The 22,931-nt window shown below is 37.8% G+C and overlaps 1 protein-coding gene and 1 long non-coding RNA gene across 2 annotated transcripts in view; one reads left to right on the top strand and one right to left on the bottom strand.

The window, feature by feature from the left end:
- LOC116335146 (canalicular multispecific organic anion transporter 1-like) overlaps positions 1 to 22,281 on the bottom strand; it is a 146,562-nt gene extending 124,281 nt beyond the window's left edge. Inside the window, exons 1-2 of the mRNA XM_039621455.1 lie at positions 22,144 to 22,281; positions 19,683 to 19,859 (exon numbers count right to left, since the gene is read on the bottom strand). Of these exons, the coding sequence (XP_039477389.1) occupies positions 19,683 to 19,859; positions 22,144 to 22,188 (222 nt within the window). The 5' untranslated portion in view covers positions 22,189 to 22,281. The remainder of the gene's footprint in view (positions 1 to 19,682; positions 19,860 to 22,143) is intronic.
- On the top strand, positions 313 to 2,242 carry LOC120443246. Its single transcript, XR_005615274.1, has 3 exons — positions 313 to 459; positions 1,375 to 1,403; positions 1,840 to 2,242. It is a non-coding gene; the product is annotated as an uncharacterized LOC120443246 (long non-coding RNA).
- Positions 22,282 to 22,931: the final 650 nt, after the last annotated feature.

Genomic DNA, 22,931 nt, shown 5'->3' with positions numbered 1-22,931 from the left:
TGGAGTCAGTTGATGACTTTAAAATAATCTTTTCTGACTGGATAGTTAAAGCTCTACCTGTCTGTAGTTGATTTTCCCACATTTTAAATAATCTAATCTCATTTAATGTCTCTGTTTTTAGTCTGTATAATTTATCTCCCCACTAATACACACAAAGTAGTCTTAAAATAAAACCCATAAAACAGTTCAAGATGACATACTTTTTATTTGCTAATTTAATGCCAGTTGCCCTCTTTCCTGAGTATAAGCGAATGAGTGACATAAAGAGAAAAAGTACCAATTTGTATGCTGATGAGTCTTGTGTGTTTTTTTCTCTGTCTCGCTATGACAGAGAAATGTATATGCTCAATATTGCTGTTTAAACTGATGCTCAAATTTCCAAGCACCACCTGAACGCCTCATCGGTCTTTAACTACTCACTGCACCAACTGTCGTCATTCCGCTTTGCTCTCTGCTGTGGTAAGTACAATACACTCAGTACAGCACTGTTTAATTTTTTATGATGGTAAAAATACATGTTTGACATTTAAACTCACATATCAAGTCTTTTTAAGTTCAACACAGTTCAAAGAATAAAGAAAGCAAAAAAGAATAACTTTCGCTATCATTTATATAGGTTTATGACTTTTGCTGTTAGCAGCAGTGCTAACGCTAGCTTCAGTGCTAACGCTAGCTATAGTGCTAACACTAGCCTTAGCAGTTGTTAACTGACAAAAGAATATTCCTGTGATATTCCTGTGATATTTATTGGGGTCAGTAAGACAAAAGTAACAAATGAGCTTTATTATTGCCATTGTGGCTCAGTTTTAACACTAAGAGCGCTTTATGACTTTTGCTGTTAGTAGCAGTGCTAACGCTATCTTCAATGCTAACGCTAGCTTTAATGCTAACGCTAGCATCAATGCTAATGCTAGCATCAATGCTAACGCTACCTATAATGCTAACACTAGCCTTAGCAGTTGTTAACTGACAAAAAGAATATTCCTGTGATATTTATTGGCGGTCAGTGAGACAAAAGTAACAAATGATTTTATTATTGCCATTGTGGCTCAGTTTTAACAGTAAGACTGCTAGTGCTAGCAGCAGTGCTAACACTAACTGAAGTACTAATGCTAGCAGGAATGCTAGCGCTAGCAGCAATGCTAACGCTAGTAACAGTCTAACAGTAGCCTTACATAAGTACTTAAATCAATACTTCAGTTAATTAGTTTGAATTATAAAATGGCTGCTGTATCAGCTGGGGTGCTATATTACTCTATAATTACCCTGCTGACTATAAGTTCAGTGTATCATGTCATGCGGCCTTTGTATTTCTGTTAGTCTAATAACGCTGTACAGACAACTAACATATTATTTCTCTTCTTACACTTTCAGGAACTTGACTCGCATCTGTGCTTTGCCTGGTAGGTGTGCACATACTGTAAGAGAAGTAGACCAAAATAAAAAAAAAATAATCTGACTAATATAAGCTGTAAAGTGATGGGTTCAAACTTCGTGCTAGACCTTTTAAACACATTTTTATAATAAATACACATAAGTTCAGCTTAACAATTGGGCTAAAATATTTTTTTCGTACATTTTTGTAGTCACATTACATGTGATTAGTTAACGATTCACTCAATCATATTTATATTTTAAAATATTATTGCTGAATTTAATTAAATATTTATTCTTTTAAAAAGTGCCCAATTATGCAACTTTTTGCACATGGCAGCCGACAACAGTTTAGCTTGAATATTTCTTTTGTCCTTTTTCAGTAGTCACAATTAGTTTATACAATTACCATGTGATATCATTTTAATGAATTATTATTTTTTTTTTCTTGTTTTTTGTTCACAGTGTGCAGAAGAAGAACAAGGACCAGATCTCCAGTCTTCTCTCTCACATCCCAACCCCCCAACCCCTCTATCCTCTGTACTGCTCCACCTGTTGTCTCTGCCTTCTTTCCATCTGTATTTCACCCTGTGGTTTGTGAGAAATTTTGCCAAACCAAGAATCTTATTGCGGTTTGATTTCAAAGCCGCGTCTCTAATTTTAGAGTTCGAAGGAACTCTAATTCACGGTTTAATTGGGATTTCCCAGCCGTGTCTTTCCTGCTCTGTCTGTTCTCTCTGCTAAATTTTCTCTCTACCTGTTTTTCACTCCTGGCTTGCTGCTGAATAATGGCAAGCCAATAAAGCAATAAAGAGTGCATATTTTGCCTCAACCTATGAACAAACTGAACAAACAAAGAAAACTCTGCGGTTTGATTTCAAAGCCGCGTCTCTAATTTTAGAGTTCGAAGGAACTCTAATTCACGGTTTAATTGGGATTTCCCAGCCGTGTCTTTCCTGCTCTGTCTGTTCTCTCTGCTAAATTTTCTCTCTACCTGTTTTTCACTCTTGGCTTGCTGCTGAAAAATGCCAAGCCATTAAAGCAATAAAGAGTGCATATTGCCTCTACCTGAGAACAAACTGAACAAATAAAGAAAACTCTAATTCACGGTCTGATTGTGATTTCCCAGCCGTGTCTCTCCTGCTCTGTCTATTCTCTCTTCTAAATTTTCTCTCTACCTGTTTTTCATTCTGGGCTTGCTGCTAAGTTGTGCCAAGCCCATAAAGAGAGTGCATATTATTCTCTCGACTGACAAAAAAACTGTCAAACAAACAAAGACATTGTTTCTGAGAAATAAAAACTGAAATATAAAGACAAAGACAACATCTCCTGGTGTGTGCCACTCTTATTTTTTGAATATATTTTCTAAAGACTAAGAGAAACACAGGTGTGTAAAAATGCCAAGGAAGCAGAAAAAGTCACAAGCTGCAAAACAACGCTGGAAGAAGTTCCATGAGTTTCACAGTGTACCAACATGTGAACAAGCTGAGTGTGATTTTCCTAAGGGCTCTGCAGAAGACAGTGTGTCTGCAAAGACCAATGCTGATGGTGTCAAACAGACAGGTCAACATGTTCCTGCACATGTACAACAGGTATCCTATGCTGATGCTGTAAAGACTGGATTGCAGCATGAATTTAATGAACATCGGGTAAACTGTAGAGACCAACCTGAGGTGTCAAGTTCCCCACAGGTGGGTTATGCTGACATTGTGAAAAGAGGCCATCACAGTGATGTGGCAGGACGATCTCATTCAGAAAGAGTGAACCTTGAAAACCAGCCCTCTGTAGCACATGTCTCTGCATCTCACAGCCAGGCTCATCCTAAATATGGGGACTCCAGAAACAGTCAGTGCACATGTAACTCAATCACATTTCTTGCTTTCCTTCATGAGAATGATAACATGACTACAGCTGACCTTAATCTGGTCTTGGATAAAGGTGATGTGATGTACAAAGAGGCCAAGAAAAGATTCCCCAAGAGTATTCATTTGGCAACCGATGAGCTGCCAGACAAAGTTGATGCTCGCAGGTCTATGTATCATGTCGACATGACACAGCCTTCCCGGTATGGGACATTTGGAGAACCTTCAGAGGAAGCAGTAGATACCTTTCTCAGCTTAGAAGCAGGACTGAGCTGCCTGTTGTCAGATGTGCAGTATGCCTTACTAATTATGAGTGGATTGTGTATCGCAGTGTTCAGATCCACATCAGGCAAATATGGTTTCTTTGATCCACACTCCAGAACAGCCAGTGGTCTTCCTCTACCACTATGGTCACGTGATCGTGGTACGGCTGTGATGCTGAAATTCACACTCCTCAGTGACATGATTAAGAGGCTCCAGGATTCTTATGAAGGGATGGAGATATCACCTTCTTGTAACTATGAGCTGAAGCCTGTGCAGTTCTACAGTATGAGCACAGTCAACCTGAGTGATACCATCACAGACACACTCTGCAGACCAACAGCTGCCACTGCTGTGGCACCTACACACTCTGATACAACTGTTGATGAAGCAAACTCCTCTACTCCAAGGAGAAACACAACCACTGATCTGACTGAGAACATCTTTTGTCAAATGTCCATTTGCACGCCACTGGTGAAACAAAAAGAAGTCCACATGACTCAGTTCACATCATATGAACATCAGAATGAACCTCCTAATATACCCACAGAAGAACTATGCAGTGAATTAAATTTCCTTCCATCAAATGATGCTTTTTCGTGTCAATCAAATGCTGCAATAACAAATGTTGCTGCCTGTGATCTTTCTGATATAGTTTTAAAAAAACTGAAAAAAGTTAATAAACAACAAAGGCACAAAATGAAAAGAAGATTAATGGCATCAGAGAAACCCAGAAATCAGAGAAAAGAAAACCAAAAAAGGAAAGAACGACAAAAGTACGCTTCAAATAAAGATTACAAAGAAAAGAAAAAATCTTGCACAAGCACGGCATATAAAAACAATCCTGAAGTTAGACAGAAACAACAACAGTATGTTAAAAGACGTTACTGTGAGAATGGAGAATTCAGACAAAAACAACAACAGTATGTTAAAAGACGTTACTGTGAGAATGGAGAATTCAGACAAAAACAACAACAGTATGTTAAAAGACGTTACAGTGAGAATGCAGAATTCAGACAGAAACAACAACAGTATGTTAAAAGACGTTACAGTGAGAATGCAGAATTCAGACAGAAACAACAACAGTATGTTAAAAGACGTTACTGTGAGAATGCAGAATTCAGACAGAAACAGCAACAGTATGTTAAAAGACGTTACTGTGAGAATGCAGAATTCAGACAGAAACAGCAACAGTATGTTAAAAGACGTTACTGTGAGAATGCTAAAGTTAGACAGAAACAAAAACAATATATTAAAAGACGTTACTGTGAGAATACTGATTTCAGAGAGGAGAAAAAAAGCTATATCACTAAAAGGTATCGAGAAAACCCAGAATTCAGAGAGAGACAGAGACAACTGATGAAACAACTAATGCGAGTCAGGTATCAAAGTAATCTTGCATTCAGGATTATGCACAACATGAGATGTGCCATGAAAATAAAAAGGAAATACAGATGGGTGAACAGACAAACCCAAGAGAGTGACAACAGTGTGATCAACGAGGCCATATCTGTGTTCAAATCACAAATCAAAGTTGGACCATCATACCCATGTACTGTATGTTTCAAGGCTTCATTTCCAAACCAAGTGCGACCCTGCAGAAGGTCAAATTATGTAAACCCACATGTGGTTGCAACATGTTTGACAGGAAAGTTTGTTCATGTTTGTGATGAAAACTGCAGAAATGAGCAGTGCAATGTGCCTGATGAGAGAAAGAGAGAGTGGATTGTCACACCTGCCACAATCATCTTAAAAATGGATCCATGCCAGCACTTGCTGTTGCCAATAAACTGGATCTTGCTGATATTCCACCTGAATTGTCTGATCTCAACATACTGGAGAGACATCTCATAGCCAAGTGCATACCATTTGCCAAGATTATTCCTCTTCCCAAAGGCAGACAGAGAGCAATTAGAGGAAATGTGGTCTGTGTCCCATCAGAGGTACAGGAAACTGTTGAAGCATTGCCTCGATTGAGAATAAATTCTCAGGTGATGAGAGTTAAACTGAAGAGACGCTTGTCTTACAAAGGTCATCAGCTGTTTCAGACTGTAAGTTGGTCTAAACTTGTGCAAGCACTGCATAAACTCAAGCAGATTCATCCACAGTATAAGGATGTGAGCATCAGAGATGATGCTGAGCTGTGTGATCCAACACTTCCTGATGAAGATGAGGAGGATGATGATGAGAACATGAATGAGGACGATTATGATGAGGCTGATTTAATGGAAATTGACAGCTGTGAGAAAAATGCACTGAGTGAAGCACAAAATAAAAATGAACAGGATATTGACACGTTACCCTGTGATGGTGAACAACCACGTGAACAGATGAGAGATGATTCAGAGCAAGCAGATGGACTGACTAATGGTGGTTTTGCACTCGAGTCCTGTTTGCAGCCCCTGATGTGGCTGAGGAGATATTATGTTTCAGTGAAGGAATCTACTCTGTTGCTCCTGCAGAGAAAACAATCCAATAAGTTTTTCAAAACACCTAAACTGGAGGCCATGGCCTTCCCTGTGCAGTTCCCTACAGGCCAAAACACACTTGATGAAAGAAGGCTGATCAAAGTATCCCCCAGTGGGTATTTCAAATCAAGACTTTTCTGCACTGATGACCGTTTTGCCAAAGACACAAACTATTTGTTCTTTGCACAGTTTGTGACTGAAATACATTTGGCTACTTCCAGCATGACAATCCAGTTAAGGAAGGCAAAGCCTTTGACCAGAGATGGGAGAAAAATAACCTCAGGCATGCTGCAAGATAAACATGAGGTGGAGAAACTGGTGCGAAATAAAGATGCAGTGAGATTCATGCAGCCTCTGAGAGGAACCCCAGCCTATTGGGAGAAAACAACTAGAGATCTTTTTGCCATGATCAGACAGTTGGGAACTCCCACGTTCTTTTGCACATTCTCAGCTGCTGAAATGCGCTGGCCTGAAGTGATTGAAGCAATAACAAGGCAGCAAGGTGAACAAGTGAATTTTGAAGGACTCGACTGGTCAGCAAAGTGTGACATCCTGAGAAGCAATCCTGTCACAACAATGCGCATGTTTGACAAGAGAGTTGAAGCATTATTCAGAGATTTACTCTTATCTCCTGCAGAGCCACTTGGCAAAAGTCATTGACTACTTTTACAGAGTGGAGTTTCAGCACAGAGGAAGCCCACACACACTGCCTCCTGTGGGTAGAAGGTGCTCCTGTGTTTGAGGATGATGATGATCAAACTGTTGTTGATTTTATAAACAAATACATCACAGCACAGCTGCCTGATCCACATAAACAACCTGAACTGTACAAGAAAGTAACAGAAGTGCAAAAACACAGTAAGAACCACACAAAGACGTGCTTTAGGAGTTTAAACTCTGGGTGCCGTTTTGGTTTTCCCAAACCACCCTGCAATGAGACAATGATCACAAGACCCAGTGAGGATGATGAACTGGAGGTAGAAACAGCAAAGAACAAGCTCAGACCACTGAACCAGCTCCTGAATGAACCTGAAACTGCTTCCATGAGTTTAGAGCAGCTCTTGGCAAGATGCAAGTTGACACATGCAGAATATGAGCGATACCTGAATAAAATGAACACAAGGAGTACGATCATACTAAAGCGTGATCCAAAAGACTCTTGGATAAACGGCTATAATCCACATCTGCTTGAAGCCTGGAACAGTAATATCGACATAAGCTTTGTTCTAGATGCTTTTGGCGCTGCAAATTATTTAATGAAATATATATCTAAAAAGAGGGTGGCTATCTGAGTACCTGAAAACTGTCATTGAGAGCTCCCATAAAGACAGTGTAAATGAGTGCGATGAAATGAGAGCCGTCATGCAGGCATATTCAAAGAAGCGAGAGATCAGTGCACAGGAGTGTGTTGCTCGTGCATGTGGTCTTCACATGAAGCAATGTTCACGTGCTGTAATATTCATACCAACTGATGATAATCCTGTGAAAATGAGTCGTCCCCTGTCAGTTCTGGACAACACAACACCCGAGTCTTCCAATGTTTGGATGACATCTTTGAATGACAAATACAAAGCCAGACCTGAAACACCAGAGTATGAGGAGATGTGCATGGCAGACTTTGCTGCTACTTGCAGGATTGTCTATGGCCAACAGACAAAAGGTAAAGATGTTTTGCCCTTCTCAATGAGATGGGATTTGTGCAAAGGCGCAAAAACGATAAGCCTGCTATCATCAGATTTCACCGCTGCTCACAAGAAAAACATCCAGAGCAATATTATGGAAGACTGCTTAAACTGTACCTTCCTCATCGTTCAGACAACGAACTGAAAACGCCATCTTTGCCAACCTATCAGGCTTTCTATGGTGCTGGCTGTGTACAGCTACCAGGTACTGACCGTCTTGAGTACGTGCAACACATTGTCAAAAGAAACAGAGAGAAATATGAGAAAAACAGTGAGGAGATCGAGACCGCTGTTGAGGAATATGAGCAGAACAGAGGTGTGACTGACGAATGGTGTAATCTGGCACCTGAATCAGATCTTGTAAGGTTGCCACTTGTTGAACAAGAAAGAGAGCGAGACAATGAAAATGAACAGGAAGATGTGCCTGACTACAGCCGTCAGGCTGATGCTTCAACAGAAGTCAGAGCCATCAGGGAACCCCCTGCTATTGATCCCACTTTGTTACGTCAGATGTTTCAGAATCTGAATAAGAAGCAAGCCTGCATATTTTATGCAGTTAGAGACTGGTGCATTAAAAGAGTCTGTGCTCTAAATCCAGAGCAGTTTTTCTTTTATATTAATGGTGGTGCTGGAACAGGAAAATCACATCTTATCAAATGCATCTACTCAGAAGCATCTAAGATACTGAGCAAAGTGCCCAGATATGCAGACGATGTTGACATATCAAAACCCACTGTCCTGTTAACTGCTTTCACTGGGACTGCAGCATTTAACATTTCTGGAACAACTCTGCATTCTCTTCTCAAGCTCCCTAGAAGCTTAAAACCTCCTATTCAGGGACTTGGCAATCAGCTGGATGAAGTCAGATCAGAACTTTTGAATGCTGAAATAATCATCATTGACGAAGTGTCTATGGTGTCAAGACATCTCTTTGCATATGTAGATGCAAGACTCAAACAGATAAAAGGGACTCGGAGACCCTTTGGAGGCATGTCAGTCATTGCTGTTGGAGACTTCTATCAGCTACCCCCAGTGCGACAGTCGAAACCTCTCTGTGTGCACGACCCGTCCGAGATCGACCTGTGGCGGGAGCATTTTCAGATGATCACTCTGACTGAGATTATCGTCAGAAAGATGATGTTGTCTTTGCTGAGATGCTGAACAGAATCCGTGTGAAAGGAAAGTTGGATGTGCTTTGCGAAGCAGATAGAAATTTGTTGTCACAGGCCATAACTGAACCAGCCCATTGTCCGACTGATGCGTTGCACATTTTTGCAACTAACAAAGAAGTGGATGCGCACAACTCTGCAACACTGGGTCTGCTCCACACTCATATCATTGACATCCATGCAGATGATTATAGAAAGGATCCTAGAACTGGCAGAATGGCACTTCAAGACAGACCATTGAAAGGAGGTAAAAACGAGTTACCAGACACACTGAAAGTTGCAGAAGGAGCTCGTGTCATGCTCACCAGAAACATTGACATACAAAATGGTTTGGTTAATGGAGCTTTTGGAAAACTACTTAGAGTAGTTTACTCTGAAAATGACCAACACATCATCAAGCTTGGACTTCAAATGGATAATGAGACATCTGGAAAGAATAACCGCACACCAGCAGACAACATGGTGTACATTGAGAGAGCAGAGGAGAATCTAAAGCAGAAAGGAGTGGTACGAAGACAGTTCCCAGTAAAGTTGGCCTTTGCATGTACAATACATAAGGTACAAGGTATGACAACTACATCAGCTGTTGTCTCTCTTAAGAGCATTTTTGAGCCCGGCATGGCCTACGTAGCTGTCAGTAGAGTGACGTCTCTCAGTGGACTGTATCTTCTTGATATGGAGGAGAAAAAAATATTCACCAACCCAGAAATCACTGCAGCACTTGAGAACATGAGACAAGCCAACCTTGATGACATGATGCCTCTTCTACACGTGAGGCAAACACTGAGCAGGTCAGAGGTTTTCACCATTGTTCATCATAATACAGAGGGACTGCCAGCTCACATTAATGACATCAAGAGTCACCATGAATTGTGTCTAGCAGATGTTTTGTGCCTAACAGAAACACACCTGCGGGGCTCTTTTGTCGCAGAGAGTCTCCACTTGAAAATTACAATTTGTTCAAACGCAACAGACACCTGTCCTACACAAACTTTCCCCAAATGGCAAACAGAAGTGGTGGTGGAGTTGCTGTTTATGTAAAAGTGACATTCAAGTGCATGAAAAACAGTACATCCATAATGTAACTGACCTTGAATTTCTGGCTTTAAAGGTTGAAGCACCAGTCAGTGCACTGATTGCAGTTGTGTACAGACCTCCAGACTACACTCTGAGGCCATTCCTGAAAAACCTGGTAAGCCTATTAGACTCATTAGAGATCATGGACTGTCATCCCATCATAGTGTGTGGTGATTTTAATGAGAATGTTTTATCCAGTGCAAACAAACCAATCCTGGAGCTGTTTGAGTCTAGGGGATACGCACAGGTCATCACTGCCCCTACCACAGAGAAGAACACACTGCTTGACCTAATTTTCATTTCTCAGCCAGAGCGATGTCTCCATTCTGGAGTCATGAAGACCTACCATAGTTACCATGACCCTGTATACTGTGTATTGTCCTGTGATGACTCATGATCTAGATCTTTGAATACAGTAAGTAATGTTTATATTTTTGAATGACTTAAGAAAGTAGAGCGATATATTTAAAGTTGACTTAAGAAAAAACGCCCTGCATTGCAGTATAATGTTTGAATTTTTTACATAAAATACAATTACATGAATTAAGTAATGATATCAGTAAAATATGACAAGTATATTTATTACAGAAAATCTAACAGTAATCTATGAATGTCAGAAAAATCAAATACAGCAGTTTAAAACAAACAGTGTAGGCATATCCTCTCTGCAGCCAGGCTTCAAAATCCTGCCAGGCTGCCCCAGTCTCACTGTGGCTGGGAGGGAGGGATGGTGGACCAGAGGATTGCCCACACAACACAAATGTTCAACAGATTCTTCATTGTTTCTGAGAGAACAACACAGACTAAACGTTTAAAATACCTAATTACAGCGATAATGACAGTTAAGTTAGTTTATCTGTGCCTCTATTTTGAAATAATATTTACAAAAATGTTATTGATTTCAGTTTGTTATAATCTTTAAACTTTTTCAAAAGTATATCATTATATTTTTGGACAAATCTTTCAATGAAACATACATTTTTATGAGCTTTTATCATGTTTCAGCCAGTGCATTTATCAGGGTGGGTCTGGGTCTGGGATGATAAATGCACTGGCTGATAACTGCACATTTCTGGCCAGAAATGTTTCAGCAGTGTTACATATGTACTACATATGTTTCACTTGCTTTCTGTTACCAGCTGATACCCTACATTTGTATAGACATTGGATGGTGTGAGGCTGGGGAGTTGAGTGGAGTGAGTAGGTGGGAGCTGAATGTGGGGGGGTACGGTGGGAGGTTGTTAGGTTTCTTTTCTTTCTTTTTTTTTTGTTAAGAGAGACACAGTCCTCTTGTGTCTTCTCCAAGCTTCACATGTAAAATCCAACAGTGTGAAGCACATAGCAGCCAGAAACTGTAATGCCACAGATCAGAGAGGCTTCATCATCACCATCTTCATCGCCGTACGATCAGAGCGTGAGACTTCACATCTGGAGCACAGGAGAGATTCTGTGATAAGTCTTCCTTCTAGCTTGTCCCACAAGCAGTCGGTGAGATTTACTCACAACAAAAAGGGTTAATGACATTATTTCCATGAAAACATGTATTAATTCTTTGTAAAGTGTTTAAATTGTGTTTTCACTTGACCTTAGGAGTGCTATTTTGAGTGTATTTTAATATCTGTACTCAGGTGTTTCCCTCTGTGATCCATCCCCTTCAGAGCTGAGACACTCAGGACTGAACAGACTGCACAGTTTCTGTGACCGAGCCTCCAAAACATCTTCTTTGAAACCACACATGATAGAAGGGCTTTATATTTGCAGCAGCACTACTAAAGGTATTCAGTTTATTACAGGATGTGTTTGTTTCTTAGGACCAGCTCTAAGTGCACACTACCTAACATAAACACCTTTCTGTTTATTGCAAACCAACTACTCTGGATCATATGGCCAGTCGGCAGGACTGTTGCTGCAGGAAAACATCCCTGCAGATCACCATCATTGCCAGACTGACTGTGCCTCCTCTGTGCAGTGTCAAGATCCTCCCTAAATGAGTGTGTAAGTTCATTATTTTATTCCTTTGACAAGACAAGTATCACCGATATTTACATTTACAACTACATATGTTCCTGTTTTCTGCTCTTCTTTTAAAGTCCTCAGCTATCCTGCTTCTGTGCTGCTTGCCACACATCAAATACTGGCCGGATGACAGGGAGGATCCACTCTGAAGTCACTGGACTTGATTACAGGTTTTAAATGGACATAATGACTGCCTCTCTCTGATCAACAGGCTAAAGGATTGTTTTCATTGTTAGTGCTCTGTACAGTGTATGCTTATTTAATATTTCATCACAGAGCAAACCTTTATTTATTTAACATATTTTTATTTTGTTTTAATGTTGAATTAACTGTGGGGATTTTTTTAAGTGGGCACTCAGGATGTCATATGACCAGAAATGTGGTAACTGGAATTCAACAGTATGTAAAGAAAGAATCTGCTAAGAACGAAACACAGACAAAAAACCCCAAGAGAACTCAAATTCATTCCATGTAATCCAATCTAAAACATTTTAAACTGCTGAACAGCAACACAAACAGTGTTAAAGAAACAGTGTTAACAGAATAATTATGATGAGTTTGTACCAAAGTTTCAGGTCACATGGCACACCGAGTGTGTAACGTGGGGTATCAGCTGGTAAGTATAGGTTTTTACATATTTGTGTCATTAGAGTTCAGATAGATTAAGCCTTGTGTATAATAATTAGTCATAACCACAACTCAAAGTCAGGGATTAACTAAATTTGGGACTTTGTGCCTGAGCCCAGGTTAAAACACAGTGTTAAAAAGCATTTAGTGGCATGGCTGAACAATGCTGTAAACTAATGATACTTATTTATCCATGTTCACAAAAAGGACTAATGTGTTTATTTGATTATTTGTATGTGTTAAACTGTGTCACCACCTTAGGCTTTCGTTTGAGTTTACTCAAAAATCTCTATACAGTTCTCTTTTACCACTGTGTGGACACTGTTTACAATAAAACACAAAAAAGAATGAGTAATAAAAAGATGTGTAGACAGATCAGTAGATTAAGTAGACCGATAGAAACAGCTGTTCAGCCATTCAACACAATTTAAAGGTTCAGGATTGTGGTTTTAAAAGTTGAATTTTTATGTATTTCATATGTTGCTTATTATTTTTATTTGGTTATTTAATTTAGTTATTTTTATTTATTCTCCGGTGAAGTGTTTAACAAAAAAAAGCTACTTTAATTTCAATTTTATTTGTTTATTATTTGGTAATTTGTTCTTTAAGAATCGAGTCTGTGCCAAAAACTAAAGTTGAACAGACACATGACAGGATCAGATTATTAACACCTTAAAACATTGCAAACGTCTCTTTTTAAAATGATTTTTAGTCTATTTCAAAAAAAAAAAAAAAACATTTGTTGAATTGATTTAAGTCCTTTTCAGAAAGAAGCTGTACAATATGACTTAAGATTTTTATGTTATTTTGTATGACATTCAAAACAAATTGATGTATGTAATACCATTAAACATGATATACACATGTGTATATGTCTGAAAAACATTATCCTGGATATTAAAGCTTGTATTTTCTCCAGAATGTTTGTTCATCTTTTCAGTTCAATTCAACAAATTTGTTTTTACATTTATTTTATTTTTTTAATATGAATTAGAGATTTATAATACATAATTCCACTCTTTAAGTGATTAGAAGAATATGAACTTTTGTTATTCATTCAGAGGTTTTCTGACTAAATTTTCTTTTGTCATTACTCATCTTTTTCTAATTTATATTTTAAACATGTTCAGCTATTTTTCAACTTCTTCTGTGTGAAAATCAGCTTTCAAAAGTTCTGCACTTTTGTTTTCAGGTTAAAAATTCTGTATTTAATTAAGCATTTTTAGCTTAATATTCAGTATTTAATTCATTTCAGTGCATACATTCAGATTCAAGCATTCACACTGCAGTTTCTTCAGAAAATGCACTTTCTGAATTAGTGTGAATGCTTGTAAAAGCATTCACACTCTTTATTATTATTATTAGTGTGAATGCTTGTAAAAGCATTCACAGTATTGTTCTTCTAATCTTTATTATTATTATTAGTGTGAATGCTTGTAAAAGCATTCACAGTATTGTTCTTCTAATCTTTATTCTATTTTATCTATTCCGTCGTTTTTGTACTCTATCTCCTTCAAAACCGTTCAACTTAGAAAAACCATTCAAACACCATTAGATTCCTCTTCTTTTGGACATGACTGCTTCTATTTTTCTCATTTATAACATTTATATTTTTAAAATTATTCAACTTTTTTCAACAAAATTTCCCATGTATTTCAATGGGAAGACCCTTCAAAATCTCCTTCAACTTACTCATTTTTAAACTCTTATTACTTCCATATACGTTGACATTGAGCCACCATTCAAACTTTAAAATGAAGACAAGACATTCAACTATTCAACTTGTATTTATCTTTTCAATATCTGTTATACTTTTTCTTCAGTTCCAGTTTAAGTTTCATGATGATTTTTCAGCCGTTTCAGAGTTTATAATGGGTGTGTATGGGACGGAATGTTGGGGCTAGAGTGAGACAGCTCAACTGCCAGAGTGAGAGGAGCAAAAAAATTAATCTTAAAATATTTTTAAAACTGCTGCTGTGTCCGCAGCGTTTGCTCTACAGGTATGATTTTACCCTCAAAACGTAGCCATCGCTGTCCTCTTTCATCCAATGTGTTTACTATTGTACTAGGTGTTATGGTTCTTTCATAAATGTCACCAAAGCACAGCCTCCTCCTCCAACTCCTCCATAGACTCTAATGTTAAAATGGCTCAGAAGGTTCGTTTGAAAATCAGAAGAGCATGGTGTTTTACACTGTCACCACGTCCATATAATAAACTCCACAGGCATGAAAACTGAGAATTAGGTAGACTGGACATTGCTGCCGCTCACGGTGAAAGAATTTCGTCAATAGGACCTGTACTTTTCATTTGGGAGCAATTTGTTTCGACCTGACTTTTCTGTTCATTTTAAGCAGCAAAAGTGAGGTGCATGTCTGTGTGCATGTGTACTGAGCCATTGGGTGCAGTTACTATAGCAACCAGGCTCACACCTGCCTGCCTAACGAGCTCTGTCTCTCACTGTGCCAAGATTCATCTTAAACACTTCTCTTTCAACTGCTGCTGTGTCCACAGTGTTTGGTCTACAGCCATCATTTTACCCTCAAAACGAAGCCATCGTTCTTCTCTTTCCAACAGTATGTCTTTCAAAGCTCAGAGATGTAAACCTTTAAAAGTGTGTGGTTCCAAGTGGAGGGATTCACTTTAGTCATTCAGTGATTCAAAGAATATGAACTTTTAATATTCATTCAGATGTTTTCTGACTCTAAATTTTCTGTTCTCATTTCTTAGGTTTTCCAAATTTTAATTTAAAACTTTTCAGCTATTTTCCAACTTCTTCTGTGTGAACATCAGCTTTCAAAAGTTCTGCACTTTTGTTTTCAGGTTAAAAACTCTGTATTTTCCAGCTCATTCAACATTTTTATTTTTTTTAAAATTCAAATTAATTCATTTCAGTGCATACATTCAGATTCATTCACACTGCAGTTTCTTCAGAAAATGCACTTTCATTCAGATGAATGCTTGTAAGCATTCACAGTATTGTTCTTCAATTTCTTCAATGCTTGTAAAATGCACTTATTGTTCTTCTAATCTTTATTATTTATTATTATTTGTATTCATTCCATATTTTTTGTACTCTATCTCTATCTCCTTCAAAACCGTTCAACTTAGAAAAACCATTCAAACACCGTTAGATTCCTCTTCTTTTGGACATGACTGCTTCTACTTTTCTCATTTTAACATTTATATTTTTAATTTTATTCAACTTTTTTCAACAAAAATTTCCCATGTATTTCAATGGGGAGACCCTTCAAATCCTCATTCAACTTACTCATTTTCAAACTGTATCTACTTCAACATACGTTGACATAGAGCCACCATTCAAACTTTAAAACGAAGACAAGACATTCAACTATTCAACTTGTATTTATCTTTTCAATATCTGTTATACTTTTCTTCAGTTCCAGTTTAAGTTTCATGATGTTTTTCAGCCGTTTCAGAGTTTATAATGGGTGTGTATGGGACGGAATGTTGGGGCTAGAGTGAGACAGCTCAACTGCTAGAGTGAGAGGAGCGAAAAAATTAATCTTAAAATCTTTTTTAAAACTGCTGCTGTGTCCGCAGCGTTTGCTCTACAGGTATGATTTTACCCTCAAAACGTAGCCATCGCTGTCCTCTTTCATCCAATGTGTTTACTATTGTGCTAGGTGTTATGGTTCTTTCATAAATGTCACCAAAGCACAGCCTCCTCCCTCCAACTCCTCCATAGACTCCAATGTTAAAATGGCTCAGAAAGTTCCTTTGAAAATCAGAAGAGCAGGCTGTCTTTACACTGTCACCACGTCCATATAATAAACTCCACAGGCATGAAAACTGAGAATTAGGTAGACTAGACATTGCTGCCGCTCACGGTGAAAGAATTTTGTCAATAGGACTTATACTTTTCATTTGGGAAGCGATTTGTTTCGGCCTGACTTTTCTGTTCATTTTAAGCAGCAAAAGTGAGGTGCATGTCTGTGTGTGTGTATGGGGCCATTGGCTCAGTCACTATAGCAACCAGGCTCACACCTGCCTGCCTAATGAGCTCTGTCTCTCTCACTGTGCCAAGATTCATCTTAAACACTTCTCTTTCAACTGCTGCTGTGTCCACAGTGTTTGCTCTACAGCCATCATTTTACCCTCAAAACGCGCCGCCATCGTTCTTCTCTTTCCAACAGCATGTCTTTCAAAGCTCAGAGATATAAACCTTTAAAACTGTGTGGATACAAGTGGAGGGATCACATTTCAGTCATTCAGTGATTCAAAGAATATGAACTTTTAATATTCATTCAGATGTTTTCTGACTCTAAATTTTCTTTTCTCATTACTTAGGTTTTTCTAATTTACATTTAAAACATTTTCAGCTCTTTTCCAACTTCTTCTGTGTGGATGTCAGCTTTTAGCAGTTCAGCACTTTTGTTTTCAGGTGCAAATTTCTGTATTTTTCATCTCATTCAACATTTTAACTTAAAATTCAGCAATTAATTCATTTCAGTGCATACATTCAGATTCAAGCATTCACACTGCAGTTTCTTCAGAAAATGCACTTTCTAGTTATATTTTTATTATAGATTCCGTCGTTTTTTTTTGTATTCTATCTCCTTCAAAACCGTTCAACTTAGAAAAACCATTCAAACACGTTAGATTCCTCTTCATTAGGACATGACTGCTTCTATTTTTCTCATTTTTAACATTTATATTTTTAAATTTATTCAACTTTTTCAACAAAAATTTCCCATGTATTTCAATGGGGAGACCCTTCAAATCCTCATTCAACTTACTCATTTTCAAACTGTATCTACTTCAACATACGTTGACATAGAGCCACCATTCAAACTTTAAAACGAAGACAAGACATTCAACTATTCAACTTGTATTTATCTTTTCAATATCTGTTATACTTTTCTTCAGTTCCAGTTTAAGTTTCATGATGTTTTTTCAGCCGTTTCAGCGTTTATAATGGGTGTGTATGGGACGGAATGTTGGGGCTAGAGTGAGACAGCTCAACTGCTAGAGTGAGAGGAGCAAAAAATTAATCTTAAAATATTTTTAAAACTGCTGCTGTGTCCACAGCGTTTGCTCTACAGGTATGATTTTACCCTCAAAACGTAGCCATCGCTGTCCTCTTTCATCCAATGTGTTTACTATTGTGCTAGGTGTTATGGTTCTTTCATAAATGTCACCAAAGCACAGCCTCCTCCCTCCAACTCCTCCATAGACTCCAATGTTAAAATGGCTCAGAAAGTTCCTTTGGAAATCAGAAGAGCAGGCTGTCTTTACACTGTCACCACGTCCATATAATAAACTCCACAGGCATGAAAACTGAGAATTAGGAAGACTAGACATTGCTGCCGCTCACGGTGAAAGATTTTTGTCAATACAACTTATACTTTTCATTTGGGAGCGATTTGTTTCGGCCTGACTTTTCTGTTCATTTTAAGCAGCAAAAGTGAGGTGCATGTCTGCGTGTGTATGGGGCCATTGGGTGCAGTCACTATAGCAACCAGGCTCACACCTGCCTGCTTAACGAGCTCTCTCTCTCACTGTGCCAAGATTCATTTTAAACACTTCTCTTTCAACTGCTGCTGTTTCCACAGTGTTTCCTCTACAGCCATCATTTTACCCTCAAAACGTCGCCATCGATGTTCTCTTTCCAACAGCATGTCTTTCAAAGCTCAGAAATATAAACTTTTTAAACTGAGTGGATCCAAGTGGAGGGATCACACATTTCAGTCATTCAGTGATTCAAAGAATATGAACTTTTAATATTCATTCAGATGTTTTCTGACTCTAAATTTTCTTTTCTCATTACTTAGGTTTTTCTAATTTACATTTAAAACATTTTCAGCTCTTTTCCAACTTCTTCTGTGTGGATTTCAGCTTTTAGCAGTTCAGCACTTTTGTTTTCAGGTGCAAATTTCTGTATTTTTCATCTCATTCAAAATTCCTAACTTAAATTCAGCAATTAATTCATTTCAGTGCATACATTCAGATTCAAGCATTCACACTGCAGTTTCTTCAGAAAATGCACTTTCTAGTATTTAAAATGACATTCAATTATACTGTATTTTTAGTTATACAATCCTGTGATTCCATAGGCATTTAACATGTATTGTCCAAACTCATTAATATATATTAAGAATAATATAAAATATCTATTTCTATCTTTATAGGTTTATTTTATATTTACCAATTTTGGTCAATAATTCTAAAAAAGTACATAACCAATATAAAATGCACCATCTGTGAAGTTAGCATAATTATACCCTATGAGGGTTGGCATGGATATTATTTACTCATAAAAGAAACACTTATACAACTTGTCATCATTTTCTTGGGATGAACGTGTGAGGTCAAATATTTTCATAAATTTTACTTTATATGCATTTTTATGGTTTTGGCTGCAGTATAGTGAACTATAACAAAGCCCGGAATAAGTATGCATCTCACATACCACCGTGACCACCGTGACATGAGGCTAGGCTAAAAGCTCTTATACAGAAATAGGAGAGGCAGGTTACCACCCCAGATGTGTCCTCGCCTGACCAGAGGAAAGCGGAGTGCCAGAAGGCTGCGACCAGCCTGTGGGCCAACGAGGGAAAGCCAAGTGTAAACCACGGCCTCTCCCCAACAGTTCTGACCAATTAAAAGCACAATTTCATATATAATTCTTTGTAATGTTAAGTGTAGGTCACTCTCTTTCAAGACGTTGGTTACAGCTAACTGCTTGCAGACAGTGGTTTTCTGAATGAAAGAGATCCATGTACATGCTTATGGTTTGAACTGCTTGAGGCAATAAATGATTTGAAACTTGGATTCAGACTACATCAATCTTTTACCCAAGATAAAAAGAATGCGCAACAAACGCTTCCATCAAAACACAACAAATGTGTTAAATGACAACAAATCCATGTAAAAGTACAGAAACTAGTTTTAATGTCATTTTGTCATCTTTTACTGTCATTTTACTGTAATTTGATTCATATTTTATGTATTTAAAAATAACAGAAATTCTGTTTTTTCTTTAAATTCTGTAAAACTTTACAGTAAAACATATTTTTAACAGTATACAGTTAAACATTTGAAACTAGAAGACACCTACCTAAGCTATAAACTGAAACAACAAAATTTTTTTTATGAAGATGTCTTTATTAGATAGTATTTCTTACCTGTTTGCAGATGTAGAGCTTGGACAGTTGTTTTGTGTTTACTTTTGTCCTCTGACAGAGAGCCAGCAGGTGCCATGGGGCACAGAGCCACAGGAAACAAAGGGGGATCCATACAAGAACTGTCTGTTCCACACATAGTGGGAGGTCTGGGTCTGGTCGCTTCAGATATGAAACATTCTGAAGGACACATACAAACAAACACACATGCATAACAAAGTCCTGCTGCCCTTCTACACTGTTCCAAAGAATAGTAATGTCAAAGTATCTTACTGTATATTTTACAGTTTTGTATTGTCTTTCTAGAATATCATTAAATTTACATAAGTAGACTGTGATTTTACATGTCAAAGGTAAAATAATCACTGTAAATATAGTAAAACACAATTTACTTGTTTTTTAAATATATTTTTTGTACATATGCACATGTAGATTGTAAAAAGACATTCAGAAATGTATCATAATTTCACAAATATTTGTCTGTTATGTGAGAGAATGATCTGTTAAATTCAAATGTAATACTATGGAAAAATATATAAAATGATCAAAAATTAATGAGAATAATCAATAATTAAAGGAGTATTTGAATTATAATTTTGCTGAAAAGTTCATGTCATCTAGGTCTGATTCAATAATTCAGAGGTAACAAGTGAAAATATAATTAATAGGAATAAAACCTAAAAAATACATATAAAACATTGCACGGCCACGCTGTGCTAATTATATATTTTAAAAAATAAATGTAGAGGTAGGAAATGCAATTAATATAAATCTCAAAGTATTCACAACATTCCTGAACAGAAATAGGCCTCTGCACCTGGGGTGAGGGTGTGGCCATGAAAACAATGTGACATGCCATTGGATGTTGGGACACATAATAACATGACGCTAAGCATCGGCAAGGTCGCAGGTATGGCTGCACTGTAGGAAAAAATTCTAATATAAAAGTATTTTACTGTGCATTTTACAGTTTTGTTCTGTTCTTCTAGAATATCATTAAAGTTACGTAAATAGACTGTGACTTCACATTTCAAATGTCAATTAACGTTAAATCACTGTAATGTACTAAAACATAATTTTCATGATTATTAAATGTATCTGTCTGTACATATGCATATTTAGATTGTTAAAATACATTCATAAATGTATCATGATTTCACAAATATCTGTCCGTTATTTGAAAGATTGAACTGTTGAATTCAAATGTAATGCTATGGAAAAATATATAACATGATTCCTATAAGCTTTTGTTACATCACATAAGTATTATTATCATTGCGAGTTAGGGCGATCGTGGCTCAAGAGTTGGCAGTTCGCCTTGTGATCAGAAGATTGGCGGTTTGAGCCCCGGCTCGGACACTCTCGGTCGTTGTGTTCTTGGTCAAGACACTTCACCTACTGGTGATGGCCAGAGGGGCCGATGGTGCGATATGGCAGCCTCGCCTCTGTCCCAGGGCACGCAATCCATTATTATTTAAACCAACTGTTAACTGTATATTTCTGTACATTTACGTATTATGCTTCATATTGCCACATTCATTGACCTTGTTTATAGGTACTTTCATTGTTTGATCACGTTACATTGTTCCTAATTTAATGTCTAAAAGCACTTGGAAAAGGCAAAATCCCATGTAAAATTAGCGCAACGAACTCTATATTCAGTACTGAAAATAACCGTATTTTTATGAGAAAGGTATTTTCTGTTATTTTACGGTAGTATTTTGGTGCCCCAGCTGCCGGAATATTACTGTTGTTTTAGGATTTGTTTTTTTCCCTATTTATAGATAATTTCATTGTTTAATCACATTAACATGTTCCTAATTTAATGTTTAAAATCACTTGAAAAGGCAAGATCCCATGTAAAATTAGCGCAACAAACTGTATTGTCATTACTGGAAATAACCGTATTTTTATGAGGAAGTTATTTTCTGTTATTTTACGGTAGTATTTTGGCGCCCCAGCTGCCGGAATATTACCGTTTTTTTAAGATGTTTTTTTTAACAGTGTAAGGCAACCAGAAAGTTGTCTTAAAAGTGCAACTGATTAACTTTCTGAAACCAGAAACTTTCTGAAACCAGAAAGTTAATCATCTTCTTTTCTGCATTTTTGGAAGATGACTTTCATAGTTGCTGTGACAAATAGAAACCATGACCTTCCTGTTTGTCCAATCTGTGTTGAACGGGCTGACACAATAACATGAACAGCTTTTTACAAGTACATCTTTCATTTTTACTGCCTTTTAATCAGCTTCACTTTTCCTAAAGCTTTTATTTCTCCAAAGCATCACAAGCAACCATGTCCCTTATAATAATACCATGTCCATGACATGGTATTATAAGGTGTTATTATGTCTGTTTGCTGTCATTCTCAACATACGTTCCACACTATTTACTTTGTATGATATTAATTATTTGTTTGTTTGAATTTACCTAAAATCTTCAGTGTTTCTGCTTGTTTAACTCACCCAAAAAATGGACCCACAGTACTCCTCCAGAGCTGCCGCACACATGCTTTACAGTGATAGCTTCAGTCAACCTCAGCTGACCAGACAAGCCAACGCCTCTCACCCTCTGCCCCACTACTGCCGTGTTTGACTCAAATACTGCTGCTTTCTCCTCTGTCCACCCACAGTTCACTGACAATTGTAGGATGTGGCTGTAAGGGACTTTGATCCATGAGGTTTTTTTAAGCAGAAAAAAAAAGTTGCTTATTCCCTCTACAGAGAAACGACACAGAGATGTGCTGTATTAGCATAGAGAATACAACATTTTGAATCTTTCTACAAACAGTACACTAAAGCTCTTCTAGTGAGTCAGTGAGAACATTGAATCGATATAGCAAAATCATTTATAGAATGAAGCTTTGTAATTTGCGCAAATAAGCTCCAGAGAATGGAAAAAAAGAGAAGGACTTGCATAAGTCTTACCATGCACTTTTCACTGTGTTAAGGGGAAAACCTACTGAAAAGGGGAAGGGGAGGGAGCATTTAGGGATTTGGAGGGAGTGGGGTCATTAGATCCCTTTTCCCGGGGCGATTGTGGCTCAAGAGTTGGGAGTTCGCCTTGTAATCGGAAGGTTGCCGGTTCGAGCCCCGGCTTGACAGTCTCGGTCGTTGTGTCCTTGGGCAAGACACTTCACCCGTTGCTTACTGGTGGTGGTCAGAGGGCCCAGTGGCGCCAGTGTCCGGCAGCCTCGCCTCTGTCAGTGCGCCCCAGGGTGGCTGTGGCTACAATGTAGCTTGCCATCACCAGT

This window comes from Oreochromis aureus, linkage group 13, assembly GCF_013358895.1.
Source record: "Oreochromis aureus strain Israel breed Guangdong linkage group 13, ZZ_aureus, whole genome shotgun sequence".
Taxonomy (NCBI): Eukaryota; Metazoa; Chordata; class Actinopteri; order Cichliformes; family Cichlidae; genus Oreochromis; species Oreochromis aureus.
This window is presented reverse-complemented; position numbering and strand designations above follow the sequence as displayed.